Source organism: Scatophagus argus, chromosome 9 (genome assembly GCF_020382885.2).
Source record: "Scatophagus argus isolate fScaArg1 chromosome 9, fScaArg1.pri, whole genome shotgun sequence".
Taxonomy (NCBI): Eukaryota; Metazoa; Chordata; class Actinopteri; family Scatophagidae; genus Scatophagus; species Scatophagus argus.
The window spans coordinates 18271934-18286789 of NC_058501.1; the positions used below are offsets into that span (position 1 = coordinate 18271934).

General features: G+C 43.3%; 1 protein-coding gene across 8 annotated transcripts in view; it reads left to right on the plus strand.

The window, feature by feature from the left end:
• Positions 1-14856, plus strand: part of arhgef1b (Rho guanine nucleotide exchange factor (GEF) 1b) — a 36470-nt gene continuing 21614 nt past the window's right edge. For 5 of the 8 annotated variants that reach the window (XM_046400426.1, XM_046400430.1, XM_046400429.1 and 2 more), the window contains exons 1-3: positions 1-139; positions 13248-13334; positions 13819-13932. In XM_046400426.1, coding sequence (XP_046256382.1) covers positions 13284-13334; positions 13819-13932 — 165 coding nt within the window. In that variant the 5' untranslated portion in view covers positions 1-139; positions 13248-13283. The other 3 variants (XM_046400433.1, XM_046400427.1, XM_046400428.1) reach the window with 3 other exon arrangements.

Sequence of the window (14856 nt, forward strand, 5' to 3'; positions counted from 1 at the left end):
TGTGCTTTTCTTTTTTCTTTTTTTTTTTGCATGTGTACTTCCGCGTACAATATTTTTTTTTTTTTCCCAGTGACACACGGCAACTTTCGAACAGGAAGCCTATTAGTCGCTTCGACTGCCGTTTTCTCAGTGTTTGCGGGTGAGTATATTATCTTAACGCTATGTTAACGAACGCTTTAAAGAGCTGGAACTTTTATTGGCTCCGTGTGGTACATTTAAGGTCGCCATGGATATTTGTTTCACCCAGAGAAATGGCTTATCCCCCCCGTCTCCTGTAGCCCGAGCTGCAGACGGTTTGGTCCACATACAGGAATGCTGTGCTCGGCTGGCTGCACTGCATGCCTCGTCCTCTCTGGACAAAAAGTGATAAATTAGTTGACTGTGCTTTTCATTTAGCATTTTTCTTAATGAATGTAGCATTGGAACAAACATCACTCTTATGATGAAGTTTGAAGTTTGTGTCGGGACCGAGGAGGTAGCAATTTTTTGGGTATAACAACTTCAGGTAAGTTAGCAGAGCAGTTGGACCGTGTGTGTTTTCTGGCAAAGCCGTCTAGGATTTTATGATCAGACTCGTTTTAGGTCTGATCCCAAAGTACAAATCACTTTAATATTCTCTACGGGAGTTATGCTGTGTCATTTGTAGTCATTGGGGAGTTTTATAGTTTGTGACCTTGCGATATTTCATGTATTCCTCTCTTCTTTGCCTGAGTAGCCTTCTGGCATTCATCATGGGAGAACTGGGTTTTTTTCTCATAATCATAATATAGCTATAGATTATGAGCCTGCTTGTATTTTTTCCCCTTAAATCCCCGTGTATTTGTGGTCTTCTCTGTCCAAGGACTCTTAGCGCTGTGATTACAGAGACTTTGGTCATCAGTGTCAGAAAAAGCCTTTGGTTTTCCTCTTATTTAATCGTCAACATTGGTTTTGTACAACTTCAAAATGGTGCTATAAACATGCTGCACAGTATGACAGATTACCCCTCCTTCTCTTCCTATACCGCTCAATCATCTGACCAGCTCATATGGTGGGGTGGGGGGTTTCAGTGAATATACAGTGTTCAGTAATTAGTATCTGCATACAATTGATTACCCATGATGATTTTGCCTTGTGAAACAGAGGACATTGCCTGTGCGGCATAGGCGAGAGTTTCCTGCGCTCACAGGAAACTGCAATTACTGCACATCTAGTGCGGCATCTCACTGCAGTCATTAGCTAAATAGATACGAGACTGGAACAGCGGAGGTTGTACTTGCCAGTAAGCTGCCATGTTTTCATTAATCACTCCCCTCCCAAGAACAGTAATATTTTTTAACCAACTTGCCAGGCCAGTTTGTGTTATTTTTGTCTCTCGGGCTTTCATTTCACTCTTCTGAGGTTTTGGTCTGCAAGCCAGAGCTCTGTCTAAGCAAACTCATCAACCCAGTGCATGTTAATAAGGATTAGGTTTGCTGATTATTAGATGAGGTGATAAGGGCGTTGCAGCTGGCAGTTTCAGAGACTGTGACATGTTCCCCAGCCAGCCGCTGCACCTCAGAGGCCCCATGTGAAGCAGGCCGTGCCACTTCCTGTTACGCTCTGCTAGAGAAGCACTGCACTTGTCATCTCTCTCTCTCTCTCTCTCTCGCTCCCCACATTTTACAAGTGCAGACTTGTCTGGAGCCCAAAGGCTACCTTCTCTTCCTTTTAAAGGAATGTTGGCTATAATCTGAGTTGCTGTGCCGCTCGCGTCTTTCCTGTCTCTCACTCTCATGGTTGTCACAGGCCAACGTAAACTCACCCACATCCACTGTCTCTCTGAGGGCAGGAAGATAAGCTCAGATAAGGCTACAGTGAGGCGCAACAGGCGTTGTTAGCCTGAATTAGACATACCCAACAACTGGAATGACAGGTAATGGTACCCACAGTGGAACAGCCAGGGGGTGTCCTAAGGGCCTGGAGCTCTGTTGCGGGCAAGCTAATAATTTACTGTAGTCAGGCTTGGACTTCAAAGGAAACACAGGTATTCTTCTCTGGCTGCAGTTAGATTGATGCACAGGCAGCAGATAATGAGAGACAGAGCAGACTTGGCTGCTGCTTCTTCTCTGTGCGAGTCAGCAGTGAAATCTACTGATTCCTCCTGAATAAGTGCAACGGGTGAGGAGGGTTGATGTGTGTATGTGTGTGTGTGTGTGCGTGCAAGTGCACAGGAGGGTGGTTTTTCTGGGCTGTGCCAGTGACACAACCATACCTGAAACCACAGCTAATCTCACCGCTGAGCAAGGTGCTGCAGAACTGCCATGCAAGGTGCCGGTTTGCTCGTCAGGAGTGACGCCACATTTTCTGTGAAAAGAGCCCCATAATATTTCTACGCCTAGCCATTTTCTCACACACTCATGGAGCAACCATCGGGAGCAGTTTAGTTATTTTAGCTCTAAATGGCTTATTTATTGAATTTTCAGACAATACTCTGAAGACAGCATCATGAATAGACAAAAGAACGCTAAAACGGACAACAAAAGGCCTTTTCAGAAAGACAAGCACGAATGTAAATAATAAAATGAATAATGGCTGAATTCCATTTAGTTGCCTTGGCTTCAGGGTCCAGGTACTGTGCATGCTGGATCACTGTCTTGACTTACTGGAACACTTGAATAGAACAGAGGCATTGTTGATGTTATTAGTAACACCTGTGCTTTTTCTGCTGTGACAAGGCAAAGTTCCTGTTGTGAAAAAGACCTGAACTAGATAAGCCTTAAGCTGCGTCGTCATTCACACAATCACGACTCCTCGTGTAACGGAACAAACCGTTTTCTGTAGTTTTTGAGATTTGACGTGACTTAATTTTTGCATCTATAAAATACAGTGAATAACATTATCAACCTGGCCGATTATATCTGATATTCCGCATTTTTCTGATTATCAGTATCATATTTTTTTTGTCAGATTGGCAATAAATCTGAAAATTTGAAACTTGACATTCATAGTTCATAACACACCGTGTAAAACATTTTGATGTCAAAGCCCTGGACGAGATTATTCTCATGACATCAATGTGACATCATCAGGATTACTTTCTCATTTTGTAGAAAGATTGCTCCAAGATTGCAGGCAGATTGTCTATCATAATCATAAATCATTGCCAAGTAGGTGTTCACCTACGAGGAATCTGCATGGCCGTTGTAGTGCTTAACAGTCAAAATGGTAAGAGAAAGGAAACGCCCTGTTAAAGTCGAGAGTCCTGAACATAAAATAAAATTTACAATTAAAATATATTTATTCTAAATGAAGAGCTGTCCAGAAGTTGGACAAAAGTATTGATACAATGACCCTTTTTTTGGTGATGAATATTCACATTTTAATATTTTTTCCCCTTTTTGCTGTAGATCCAAGAGAGAAATTGGGCGGTTTTTTTTTATACTAGTGAGATTTGACATTAATGTAAATGTTTTCCATGTGTACATTTGGTAGAATACCCCTTTAAGATTATCACATAATTATTAAAGCCCTGCAGCTTTTCTAACCAGGCAGAGTCCCACCACACTCATCTGTGCTGAACTCTTCTCCCTCTCGTCTGAGCTGACAACGTGTTTTTAATGTAGACAGGCCATTGATTATTGTGTTCATAGGTTAGCTTCAGGACCGCTCATTGTGAGGCTGAAACACCGCTGTTATCAGCTCATTCACAGGACAGTGGTTTCTAGGTTAAAGCAGCTCACGCAGGCAGCTCGTTGTATTCACCTGCCGAGCCCCCCCCTCCCCGTCCTCTCTCTACAGTCATCCAGGATGGCTTCACGCACAACAGTCAAACCAGACGAGTGTGTACATGTGTGGCATCTGAGACGTATGTGTGTGTGTGTGTGAGAGAGAGAGTGGCGTGCTCTTGAAGACTCTGTGAAAGTCCAACCTGGGCTGCAGCAGCTTGTTCCTCACACTCTGAAAAAATGGTAGAAAATGGAAAGAGTTACATCCGTCTGTCCAAGTGTGAGTCAGAGAGGTGGCCGGTGTGTGTGTGTGTGTGTGTGTGTGTGTGTGTGTGTGTGTGTGTGTGAGAGAGAGAGAGAGCAAGAGAGGGAGGAAACGAGAGAATGAGCTCTTTCATTTGCGGGTCACGGTGGAAAAAAGCGAGAGTAGACTCCATAGATGATGTTTACTCTAAAAGATGGGAGGGATGTGTGTGTGTGTGTGTGTGTGAGTGTGTTTGTGGGTGTGGGTGAAAGGTCCTTCAGTCTGTCTGAGTGTGTGCAGACAGTGTGCTGGCTGTATGTTAGCACTCAGGCCTTTACAAGCAAAAGGAACGTCGTATGTGTCGTATTGTAATAACACTATGGATGTGCTGATAACGACACTTTTCTAATAATATACTTAGAATTTTCTTTGTCATTTTCATCAGTTATGCTAACTGTGACATTTGCTTTTTTTTGCTTTATTATTACATTGTTTTTTATCAACCACACACTGTATGTTTGTGGATAATTGATTATTTTTTGAATAATTTTTTAAACAAAAATGCCCTAACTTTGCTAGTTCCAGTTTTGCATTTGTGAAGGTTTACAGTTTTTCCTACATTAAAATAAAAATTGATTGTCGTTGGGTCTTTGAACTTTTTTTTTTTTTTAAGATAAAACATGTTAGCTTGTGCTCTTTGAAACTGGAATTCAGCATCTACAGGAGGAGGAGACTCCTGCATTTTTTTTCTGCTGTCCTTTAACACCTACTGTCAGTGTGACATGCAAAAAATAATTAGCATACCTCTGCTGATGGATGGAGCCTGTTTTTAAAGCACTTAGCTGTCAGAGGTGGAGTGGATTGTGGGTAATGTAGGCTGGCAGGTTTTCTCAAGACAGAAGAAAACAGAATAATAAAAAGGATATCTGTGGTTCCACTGCTTTGGTTTGGATCGTGAATCTCCTCGTAATTTTAATATTTTGTTTGTAGACTCTTAAATATTCATGTTATCACCACCCCCCATCTTGAGTGTTAGCTCGCCAAAAGTTGAAGTCATCAATTCATCGTAGATATGAATTCAAGTGTGATCAGTTAAAACACTGATCATCGGCGCAGAGATACGGAGGAATTCTTTGATACCGTTTTAAAGAGGCCTACACTGAGAGAAAAATGTTGCATATCTGGATCACACACTGTTGGCATGATTTTAGTATCGTGAACCAAGGTGTGCTTGTGTGCAAGTACAGAGAGAGCATTTTTTGGCCTCAGTCACTTTCTTTATTCTGGGCAGACTAAATTCCTTCCAAACATGTTCAGAATCAGCTTGTTGTTGCTGCTGCTTTGTTCGCTATCATCTTAAAATCAGCCAGCTGATGAAGACTGGATACGGAAATGACAACAGGCCTGTGAATGGATGAGGAGCAGTGTTTGTCGCAAAATCAAAGGTTTCTGCGTTTGGTGCACACACACACACACACACACACACACGGAAACAGTTAGGCCAAGCTGGAGGTTCACTGCGAGCTGCCGATCTGTGCCAGTCGATTGGCCTCGGCCTATCAACTGTTTCCATGTGACCTCTATATAGGGACAGGGAGCGAGAGAGGGGGGTGGGGCTGGCCGGGGGTGGCACTTTGTTGGAGCAGGAGAGTGGAGTGTACTTTGGCTCTGAGGAGAAACGAAAACGGAAGCCGAGTTGAGCCTCCGTGTGCATGAAGCAGGGAGGAGGTTCAGCAGCAGGAGCTTGTTTTGTGGGATGGCTTGTTTAACATAACTCCTCCAAATGCTGTGCTGAGACCGGGGAGGGGGTGGAGGTGGGGGTGGGTTGCTCTCCCAGCATCATTAAAAAAACTCAGTGTGTACTCAGCTGAAATCGTATGATGAGAAGGTCAATGATCCTCTGCAGCAGTTGTGTCCCGATAAAATCGTAACAAGAGAAGGCCAGTGCGGTAAACTCTGAGAAGAGACGCATCAAAAAGTCCTTCTGACAGCAGTAAACCTGCACATTTCTGTGGACTTGTTGTTAAAAACAATGAACAACATGTAAGGTGGCATCCAGTGAAGCAATGAAAGGACCTGCCTGTGTTTTCCCTGCGCTCCTGGCCATAATCTTATTTTAGCCACTACGTAATGGTCGTTAAATTACATAATTGGCCCTTGTCTGCCGGCCATGAATGCGCAGGCTTGTCTCGGAGCGATCGCACAAGGGCCCGTTTTATTTCAGGCTCAAGGTTGAGGAGACGAAGGAGGCAGGTTAAGAGAGGAGAGGAAAAACGAAAGAGAAGATGTGGAGAGATGAAGGGATGGCAGAGGGAGGATGTGGTAGTCAAAAGAGATGAAGGGAAACGCTCGACCGCTTGTTCTTGCACTTTCGATGCAGAAGGGCCTTTGTCACGCATACGCTGATGTCACTTCCCTTGTACAAACTTCCCTTGTACTCCGCTATCTTCATCACTATCTTACAGCCTGCCTCTCTCTCTCTCTCTCTCTCTCTCTCTCTCTCTCTCTCTCTCTCTCTCTCTCCCTCTCTCCCGTCAGTGCGGTAATGAGATTTCTGGGATAACTTCGCCCTCCGTTATGTTCAGCCCACTGTGCCTTTGCCCCTTTTACCTCACTGAACTAACATGCAGATGTTCAGCCACATGAAGCCTCGTTATCTTGGAATGTCTTATCTGTGTGAATTAATAGGAACCTTATCTTAAATCAGGTCTTTGTTTATAGAATAATTTAAAACGCTGGCGTCGTCTGTAAGATTTTTCTCATCACTAAGTTGCGGTGCTTGCCAAAAGGGAGATTTGAATACTGAGTGGTCAACATCGAAGCGGCTGAGGCTGAGATGTCCTGACTGTAAGTCACTATCGCGTCCTGTGTGTCATCAAACCCTCTGTCTCTGGTAAACGTTTTGCAAACTCTACATCTCCAGTCCGTATTGCAGGCTTTTGGTTGAGCTTTTAGAGTCTCAGCCTCAATTTGTCATAATCCTGATGACGTCATTAGAGTTATTTTCTCAGATCTTACAAAGCTGCGTCCCAAACCACTCAGTCTGAGTCGTGTTTCCCGTGACGCCTAAACCAAACTTTAGGTGTGAAGTCAGTCGAATGTCCATTTAAGGTTGTGATTTTCTGTCTTTTCTTGCAGCCACGTCGGTGTTGAGGTCACAAAATACAAGTAGAGATTTCTGCAGTCAAACAAATGAAAAATTTACTTTGAGAGGCGTTAACTAGTTAATCTAGCATTCAGGCACTTACAATTTTTTTTGTGTAATCTGTACATTTTCCAGTTTAATATATAGACTCACTGTCAACTCTTGACAGCTGACAACCAAAACATTTGGTCAAGGTTGTAGACTTTCAGGTCCGGGGTTTTTGCTCAAACACCGTTTCTGGGTGTTGCTATGCTTGTTAGACTTTCCAGATTTTCTCACACTTCATTTTCCATTGCCTGTTTTTTCTTTCTTTTTTTTTCCACTGTTGCTGCCTTGTTCTTCATTTCCTGCTGCAGCAATGTCCCCTCTTTTGATTTCATCTCCACGCTCCCTCTCCTCCTCTTTCTCCTCCTCCTCCTCTTTCCGCAGTAGGCCCCTCTCTTTTTTCCTCTATTTAGTCTATAGGGTTCGCAGCCACACTAATATTTACCATTTGGATGTGTTTGAACACAATGCAGACCTTGAAGTCCATACAATGAATAAATTAGTTAAGTTCCCGTTTTTTTAAACATGAAATACAAGCATGACCACATTTTCTGCTTTTATTTCATTTCTGATTTGCAGTGTATTCATCCCACAGCTGTCATGCTGCCAGAAAGACATCTCTGTGGTGTCTGAACGCCCAGTCAGAATGCATGTAAACCTTGCAGCCGCCCTCTCAAGTTCACACCCTTCTCTTGTGAGCTTCTCTGTTCCTCATTTGTTCATCACGGAGGTTTGCAGTCACTTCCTTTTCTGGTTCCCATGTGAACTTGAGAATGCCGAGTGGCATTTTTTTTTTTTTACCTTTTTTCTCTCCCTCTCTCCTCCTCTCTCCATGTCCCTGTCTGGTTTTTTTCTTTTCTTTCTCCCTCGTTTCATCCGATAGGTCAAACAAGAAATGGCTTTGATAGCTTCCTGAGGAAATTACACCCACTTCCTGTCTGTGTGCCTCCCCATTTGCCACCTTCCATCCCCCCAGTTTCTCTTTTCTTCTTCTTCTTCTCCTCCTCCTCCTCCTCCTTCTTCTACATCTTGTTCTTCTTCTTCTTCTCATCCTCCTCCTTCTTCTACTTCTTCTTCTTCTTCTTCTTCTTCTTCGCCTTTGTCTTTGCTCAGGCGCCTCTGGGAGCAGCTGCTGGAGTAGCAGTGGTGCTGGTAGGAATCCCCCAGTCACTGCTGTTGAGGCTTTGGTCTGATGAGAGAGCCAGATAAACAGCAAGTACAAACACGGCAAGCTATAGCCATTAGCTGCTGGGCTATTTTTGGGCACTGCCCTCATAGCATATAGAGGACAGGACACCAGCCCATTGTGACCGAGTGTAAGAGAAGTAACCTTTGCTTATACAATGGATTCTGTGGCCAGGTGCATCTAGTAATTGTAAATGAGTGACGCTCTAAGTTTATTTTTTTCACTACAGGATGTTATATAATCAGTATTTCCTCACCAGCTTGTACCTTGACTGATTTTATTTTTCCCCCCACTGCTTGGGTCGGTTGCTTGCTCTTATTCGGTTGTCTACACGTGACCAAGAGCAGATTCGTTCTACACTGACGTTGCGGCATTTGTTTTCTTGTACCTCATCACTGCATTCAAAATTCATATAACTGTGACACTTATTCTCTGTGCTGGTGACTTTTTTTTAAAAGAAAAAAAACATGTGCAGTCAGGTAACTGCTGACCTAGAGGCATACAGCGTTTGTTGATATAATTGTTATGATAGCATCTTTTAGATCATACTGATGGCACAGAGGACAGTGATGTAAAGGACGGACATTTTGGTGAAATGGGAGACATTGTGCGTCCAGGAGTTAAACTTTTGAAATGACAGATATTTACAAGGTTCTGGATTTGATCAAGAGGTAATAGAAGTAGTGTTAAGATGACATAACTGACTTTTTCTGTGGGGAAAAGTCCATATGGCAGAGATAATTCAAAGAGCACTGACTTTTTACACAACTTTAAACATGTCTTTAAGTTGTTCTTAAAAATACATTGTTGCAGTTTGGCTTTTTATTAGCTCAAATGTACACAAATGTTTGCGTGTGTGTGTGTGTGTGTGTGTGTGTGTGTTATGTTGTCATATTTAAAGATCAATAAGCCAAATCACTTTGGGCTCATCAACCCGATGGTGGGCCAAGAGTGATGAGCTGTCTGTGGTTGGTTATACAAAACCTAATTAGCACGTTTATACTCATAACATCTTTTGGTGCCCATTGTGGTGCCTCTGGTCCTGATCCACTAAACTCATCAAACCACCTTTCTGGCAGTCACCCACTGACAGGTGTGGGCCCCACCAGTCGCGGTATGGACCCTAAAGATGCCTACTTCTCGGTGAGGTCACAGTTCGACTGCTCCACCCGTCTTGGTCTGAGGGTTTTCACTTAAACCACTGCTTGTTTTAAAAGTTTCGCAGTGGGTGTAACAGTCCTGATGTAACAGTGACTCCTTTTTTTTCTTTAGACTGCAGCGTAACCTCTGACTGACCTGGTGGAAATATGAAATGCTAAGCTGCTGCTGCCGCTGCCTCATCTAAATGCTCAAGCGATGTCATTAAATGGGCGCCGTTTTTTGCCGTCGCGTACGTACAGTATTAGAGGTCAGCCCGGTCGGCCCAGAGATGAGGAGGAATGCTGTTGTAAAGACCAGTTGTCGTATAACACACACACACAGGAATGGCCCCCCTCCCACACACGTGTTCAGTCTTAACACACACACACACACACACAAAGGCACGTACGCTTGATGGCTATCACTGGATTGATGCCACCTGACACTTAGTTAGTACAGGAATGTGACGGGAGGGATGGAGGGGTGGGTGCAGCTGCCGACTTTTCGGAGCTGATTCCTGCACCTCTGGGACTCTCTGTTCAAACACCGTGTTGTCTCTTCCTCCTCCCTGAGCCACGTCATGCCAGCTATCGTGTATTAGCGGAGCTGAGGGGGTTATTGTTGAAACCCACAGACTGTCTCCATCTGTTGTCTGAACTGTGCCATATGCTGGAATGTACCTCAGAGGAGGCGCCCACTCCTGCCCTTCTATAGCCTTGTGCTCTTTAAAGGGAGAGCAGAGTTGACCTTCCCCTATTTCCCTCAGAGTAACCGCAATTAGCCCCCCACCACCACCGCCGGCCACCAGTTTATCTCAGAGTATGAATGAACATTTGTTTCAGTGACTCCAGTATCCAATAAGATGCAACAGTAATAAGGGATTGGCTTCAGCTTTTCATGAAACGAGGAGGCTATGATCACTAGTACAACTTAGTAGCAGCCGTGTTTGAACTGAGACGGAAACAGAAATCATTCACCGTCTCTGCTAACGTTTTGGAACAGCAGCAGTTAGTGGATGAATTGAATTTTTTTGAGTTTTAGACTGTCAGTCGAACAAAACGAAGAAATGTAATGACATGGCCTCGAACTCTATTCTGAAGGGCACTTTGACTGTTTAGGTTTTATTGATCAAACCGGTAAAGAAACCAATCATTAATTGCAGCCTTGCGCACTTTATTTATCTATGATGTTCCAACTGATGTTCCCACTCAACCACATCCATTAGGCAATAAAGAAATAAATCTGAACAAATCACTGGGAGAAAATGAAAACGGAGATTCTTCCATAGAGTCCATGAGAATGGTTAAAGGTCAGCAGAGAATTTATCTGCAGCTGTTCATATATTTGATCAGTTTATTCAGGCAAGAACATTCAAAATATAAAGTTTCTGTGACTGTTGGCGGGATGAAAGTATAATCTGCATATTAATTTATAACAAAATCATGTGCATGTTTTAAGTTAGCTGCGGCCCTGATGATTATATTCTACAGTTTTAGCAGCATATAAAGCCCCTACAGGCAAATTTGAGACCACGGGCAGTACAAATAAAATCGACGTGACGTGTTTACAGCTAACACAAGACAGACAAAATTGGCGCACCAACTGACAAATTCATCTCTCTTGATTAAAGTATACTGAGCGAACGTGGTAACTAAATAAACCTCTACGAGTGACATTGTGCAGGATTTCTGGTTCCTTCTCAGTTAACAGTTTTCGTTCCTGCGAACCTGTCATTAAGGCTGCATGTCCTGCAAGTAGCTGTGACAGCGCAGCATTTTATGTTCCCACCAGGAAAAAAAAAATAAATATGGCTTGGTCGGTTTCTGCAGCATTAGTCATTTCCAGAGGTTGCCGTCGTGTTTGCATAACTTTGTTTTTTGTCTGGGTAAGATTGTGTTGGCGGTGGCATTTTGTTAAGGTGCTTGGTGGGTTGGTGTGTGTCTGTGTTTACATCTGACTGTATACGTCCTGCGTTCAGGCCTGCGCCTCTGTTTGGTTAACCCCGTCCTCCGCATGTTGCTCCAACATTGGCCTTTCTCAACCCACTGAATGTGACCATGAATGAACACATTCTCTCTCCCTCCCTCCCTCCCTCCCACCCAATGTCTGTCTGTCTGTCTGTCTGTCTGTCTGTCACTTTCACACACACTCTCTTTCTCTCACTCTGCCACTAACAGCTCTGCTTCTGTCTCTCTTTGCAAGAACTCACCTTGACCTGAAAGGATTTATCGGCTCTCCGTCCAACCACTACACACACACACACACACACACACACACACACACACACATACACACACATACACACAAAATGTGCTGGCCATGAATCAAATTGTAGCTGTGTACACAGTCGTGTTTCCTTATACACTCCAAACACTAAGTGATTTTTCAGTTCCTGCCTAATTCCTGCACTTAAAACTCGTATCGATAACAGACTCTGTGAACACACAGTTCAAACAACAACACACTTTAGGTGACTCAGCCACAGTTTCTATTCAGATTTTTGCAGAAGACTGAATCCAGTGTTAATTCTGTACTTGGATCTGTGTATGTAACTCTGAATCTGTTAGCTCCTGATGAAATCTTCTAAAATGCTCCTAACTGACACGTTGTTAGCTTTTTTTCCTTGCCCTGCAGAGTCTATTGGACACACTTTTTCCTTTGACTCATACTCACACCTCTTTGACTCTGTAGCCTACCCTCTGCCTACCCCTGGCAGTGGGCAGTGGTTCATTTTGTACAAAGTGGCTGTTGGGTTTTTTGTGTGTCACTGAATGTGTGCTGGGTGTTCCCTGGTTAGCGTCTCTGGGTCTGCAGCCTTCGGTGGGCTGAATACAGTACATGAGATATGTTTTGTTTGTGTGGTTTGGGTGTGTGTGTGTGTGTGTGTGCAGGGGAAGTGGTGTGGTGCGGGGGTTAAAGCCCCCCCCCCCCTTTCATGGATTTCAAGGGCAAGGATTGGCATAAACCTTTAATTTCAGATTAGATGCATTTTTAGACCTTCAGAGAGGAGTGTTTTCCTCTGAGTGTATTACTGAACCCAACACTAAACTGACAAACTATTTCCAGAGGCAAAACTTCACTGAAAGCTCCAATCGAAAATACTGTTTTGCAATGCATGTTAAGCACTAAATGACTGCAGCACTCACCCCTGACTGCAGCACCTAAGCTAAATATTTTATCGTGGCCTGGGGGGAAGTGGACTTCAGCTTTTCACAGAAAACTCCCTAATCTCAATAAAATACAGAAATTATTTAGTTAAAAAGGCTTTTAAATTACTTCATTATCAGTTCATTATTATTTTTATCAGTGCCCCCTTTGCCAGATGAATCATGATTTATTTCAAGAGAGAATAACCTCTACTGACCAGAGGCGTATATTGAATGCTTTGCCAGTAATGTCATTTTGTCATAGTCATTTTAATATGTAAATGTTGCAAAGTCAGTGGAAAAAAGAAGAAGTGTAAAATTCCTGTATTTTCCTTTACCTTTGGTTTTATATTTCTTTGCCTTCCTTGCTTTGGGTAAACGGGATCCGGCTTGCTTCATCACGACACATCGGGCCTGTGGAGGTGGGGTTGGATGCTGGGTCGTTTACCCTCTTTCCGCTCGATGTTACTTTGCACTTGGAAAGTTCGCTGTGTCCTAACCTTAATCTGACTTCACGTCTGGCTCTGCTCTGCGGGAGCTCAGGCTATCAAAGAGGTAGCCTACTGGTTCAAAGTATAGCCGCAATGTTTGCTAATTGTTCTGTTTCCTTCCTCCCCCTCTGCCTTTCCCCTCCCCCCTCCGTTTCTCTCCATAGCAGTGCTCGTCTGGGGCTCAGTGCTCTAACCCAGCCATGAGCATCATCGGGGCCGAGGATGAGGATTTCGAGAATGATCTGACTGACGTGAGTGAATAACACGAAGTGGTGGCAGCATGTTGTGTAGCTTTGTTGTCAGTATTTCTTGTACCTATTTCACTTGTCTCTTAAGATAAGATAAGATAAGAAAACCTTTATTTGTCCCACGAAGGGGAAATTGCAGCGTTACAACAGCAGGGAGCAACACCAACACTGGAATATCGGAAATATTTATAATATTTAAAATAATAAGAATAAAAGAAAAAAAATATATATATTAGAAATATAAAAATACACATAAACATGAAATAGCATTTACCTACCTAAACTCAACTACAAAGCTCTGCATAAATAATAAATTCTTATGTACAGTGAATTCTGGTGTGCAGTGATGACTTAACAGTAAGTGATTAAAGGTATTGCACAAGGTGACTGCAGATACAGAGCTAACAATGTTCGCTGTAGAACCTGACAGCAGCAGGAAGGAAAGACTTGTCTCCATGTTTGCAGTCTCTCTCTCTTTTTCCTCCAGGTGGTGGATGACCAGTGCACACACTTCAACAGTATAGACCTGTTGAAGGATCGGCCGACCCACCTGCTGGTCTTCATGCAACATGTCTTTCTTCAGTTTGACCCTGCTCCCCTGGTGAGAACTACAGCTCCTGTGATGCAGCACTCTGACAACACAGGATGTGCTTCAGCCATGTTTTTTTGTTTTTTTTAAGTTTTTGTCGTCTGTCACTACAAGTCAGACAGCGCAGATGCGTGTCTATTTTAATCATTTCAGCTGTTAACACGGGCCGTGTGTTTGTAGGCTCTGAGATTGCTTTCATTACTTTCACATCACAAACACCAAAGCTGCATGTTGCTGGCGTGTTGTTTTGTTAGGATATTGACAGAAGATGAATCAATGACAATTCGAATTAGTAGCTTTAAAATTCTGGAAGAAATATTCATCAGGTTTCGGTTCTGGAGACTTATGGTTGCTTCTACTTTCTACATGCTAAACATTTCATCAGTTCATTAAAAAATACATTATTATACATTCTATATAGACAAAAGTATTAGGACACAGCTCTTTATTATTGAATTCTGGTGTGGTATGGGGCTGTTGTTTAGTGAAGGGAAATCTTCCAAAATCCAAGACATTTTGGTCAATGCTATGCTTCCAACTTTGTGACAGCAGTTTGTTGAAGGCCCCTTTCTATTCCAGCATGACTGTGCCCCAGTGCACAAAGCAAAGCTCTATAAAGACATGGTTGGGTGAGTTTGGTGTGGAAGAACTTGACTGGCCCACACAGAGTCCTGACCTCAACCCTACTGATCACCTTTGGGATGAACTGGAATGAAGATTGTGAGCCAGGCCTTTTGGTCCAACATCAGTGCCTGACCTCACAAATGGGCAAAAATGCTCCCCACAGAAACACACCAAAATTTTGTGGAAAGCCTTCCCAGAAGAGTAGAAGCTGTTACAGCCGCAAAGCTGTCTGTGCATTTAGAATGCAGTTAAAAGGTATCTTAGCCGTAAGGTCGCCCAAATTTGCTCGATTCCTCACAGTTTCATTGCTGA